The 1630-nt window shown below is 67.9% G+C and overlaps 1 protein-coding gene across 1 annotated transcript; it reads left to right on the top strand.

Annotated features, from left to right (window-relative positions):
- The first annotated feature begins 298 nt into the window (after positions 1 to 298).
- FAM246C (family with sequence similarity 246 member C) lies at positions 299 to 1216 on the top strand. Its single transcript, XM_045585507.1, is given in 2 exon segments — positions 299 to 1176; positions 1179 to 1216. Coding segments are annotated over 2 exon segments (717 nt in total). The 5' UTR covers positions 299 to 482; the 3' UTR covers positions 1202 to 1216.
- The last annotated feature ends 414 nt before the right edge of the window (positions 1217 to 1630 follow it).

Here is a 1630-nt window from a genome sequence, read left to right as displayed (position 1 = left end):
GATAGAACGTCAGCCTGCGGACTGAAGGGTCCCAGTTGGTTTTGATTCCGGTCAAGGGCATGTACCTTGGTTACGGGCATATTCCCGATGGATGTGTGCAGGAGGCAGCTGGTCGATGTTTCTCTCATCGACGTTTCTAACTCTCTATCCTTCTCCCTTCCTCTCTGTGGAAAATCAATAAAATATGTTTTTAAAAAATCAATAAAATATATTTAAAACAAAACAAAACAAAACACACACACACAAAGCCTGCGCTGTGCCCTTCCCCCAAGGCCCCCCGGGGCTCTGCCACACCACTCGGGTCCCAGCCTTGCCGGGGATCTCCCGCCCCGGGCAGGATCCCTGGAGGCCTCGGATGTCCCCATCGCGGTCCCGGGGGCATCTCCGCCGTGTGCGGCTCGGGCCCCACGGTTGCTAGGCTGCGCCCTGGGGCTCCGGGAAGCAGGGCGCCGGTGCCACTGGCGCTGGCGGCTACAGCGCGGATGGCGGCAGAGTCGGGGCGCCCGTGGGCACAGGCTAGCAGGGCGTACGGTGCCAGCCAGGCCCTACGGCGCGGCGCGGACCGCTGGCGGGCCCCCGGGCCCCAGCCCAACGGGCCGGGTCCCGAAGAAGCCCGCGCCCCCGGGCGCCTGGCCCGCCTTCGCGGCCAGCTGCGGGCGGAGGCGAAGGTGGAGGCGCGGGCCGGCGCTCCGCGGCTGCTGCGGCTGGTGGAGCGCGCGGGGGCGGCGGCCGGGGCCGGAGACCAGGGTGCCGGGGCCGGGGCGCGGGAGGACGCGCGCAGCCGGGGCTCCGTGTGCTCGGTGTGCGGGGAGCCGCGCGGCGGGGCCACCTACCCGGCGGGCGTCCTGGAGGTGAGCGAGCGGCGGCTGCAGGAGGGCCTGGCGGCCGTGCGCGCCGAGCTGGGCGCGGGGCTCGAGGCGCTGCGCGCGGAGCTGCGGGCCGAGCTGGAGGCCCTGCGCGCGCTGCTGCCGCCGCCGCCGCCCCCCGGCCGCCGCGAGCCCCGCGCCGCGCCCCGCGGCCCGGCCCTGCTGCGGGCGCTCGGCACCGTGAACGCCCTGGCCGCCATCACCAGGCCCGCGGACACCGCCTCTGACAGAACCGTGAACGGCCCCACGAATGGCCCCGCGAACCAGGCCCCTGCCCGGAAGAACCTGAAGAAGACGCCGCTGCCCCCCGGGGCCCGCAGGGTGGTGGGGATTGAGGAGGGTGAGCTGGGTGCAGTGCAGGAGGGGTGAATGGGCAGATCTGCCTAGTGGGCCTGGCTCAGTGCAGCCGGCGACAACTTCTGGAGACTGAGTCGGGGCTGGAGGAGGTCCGGAGCCCCTTTGGCCTTTGAGCTGGGCGATGTTTGGTCCTGGGGTGTCAGCCTCCAGGGAGAGCCAAGGGCTTGCAGCAAGTGGACCCCTCGGGCTAGGAGGAGGGGGTTGCAGGTGTTTTTTTCTTTTCTTTTTTTTTTTTTCTTTCCTTTCCTTTTCTTTAAGGGTTTGGGGGAAAGGCCGTGCCTGCGTGCACTGGGATATGGAGTGTGACCACACACCAAGCAGCAGACACCTGGGACGCATGGGCTGCTGGAACAGTCACCTGATACAGTACCACTCAGATCAGTGTCACCTAGATATACAACCACATC

The sequence above is a fragment of the Pipistrellus kuhlii genome, unplaced genomic scaffold (genome assembly GCF_014108245.1).
Source record: "Pipistrellus kuhlii isolate mPipKuh1 unplaced genomic scaffold, mPipKuh1.p scaffold_m20_p_20, whole genome shotgun sequence".
Classification (NCBI taxonomy): Eukaryota; Metazoa; Chordata; class Mammalia; order Chiroptera; family Vespertilionidae; genus Pipistrellus; species Pipistrellus kuhlii.
This window is presented reverse-complemented; position numbering and strand designations above follow the sequence as displayed.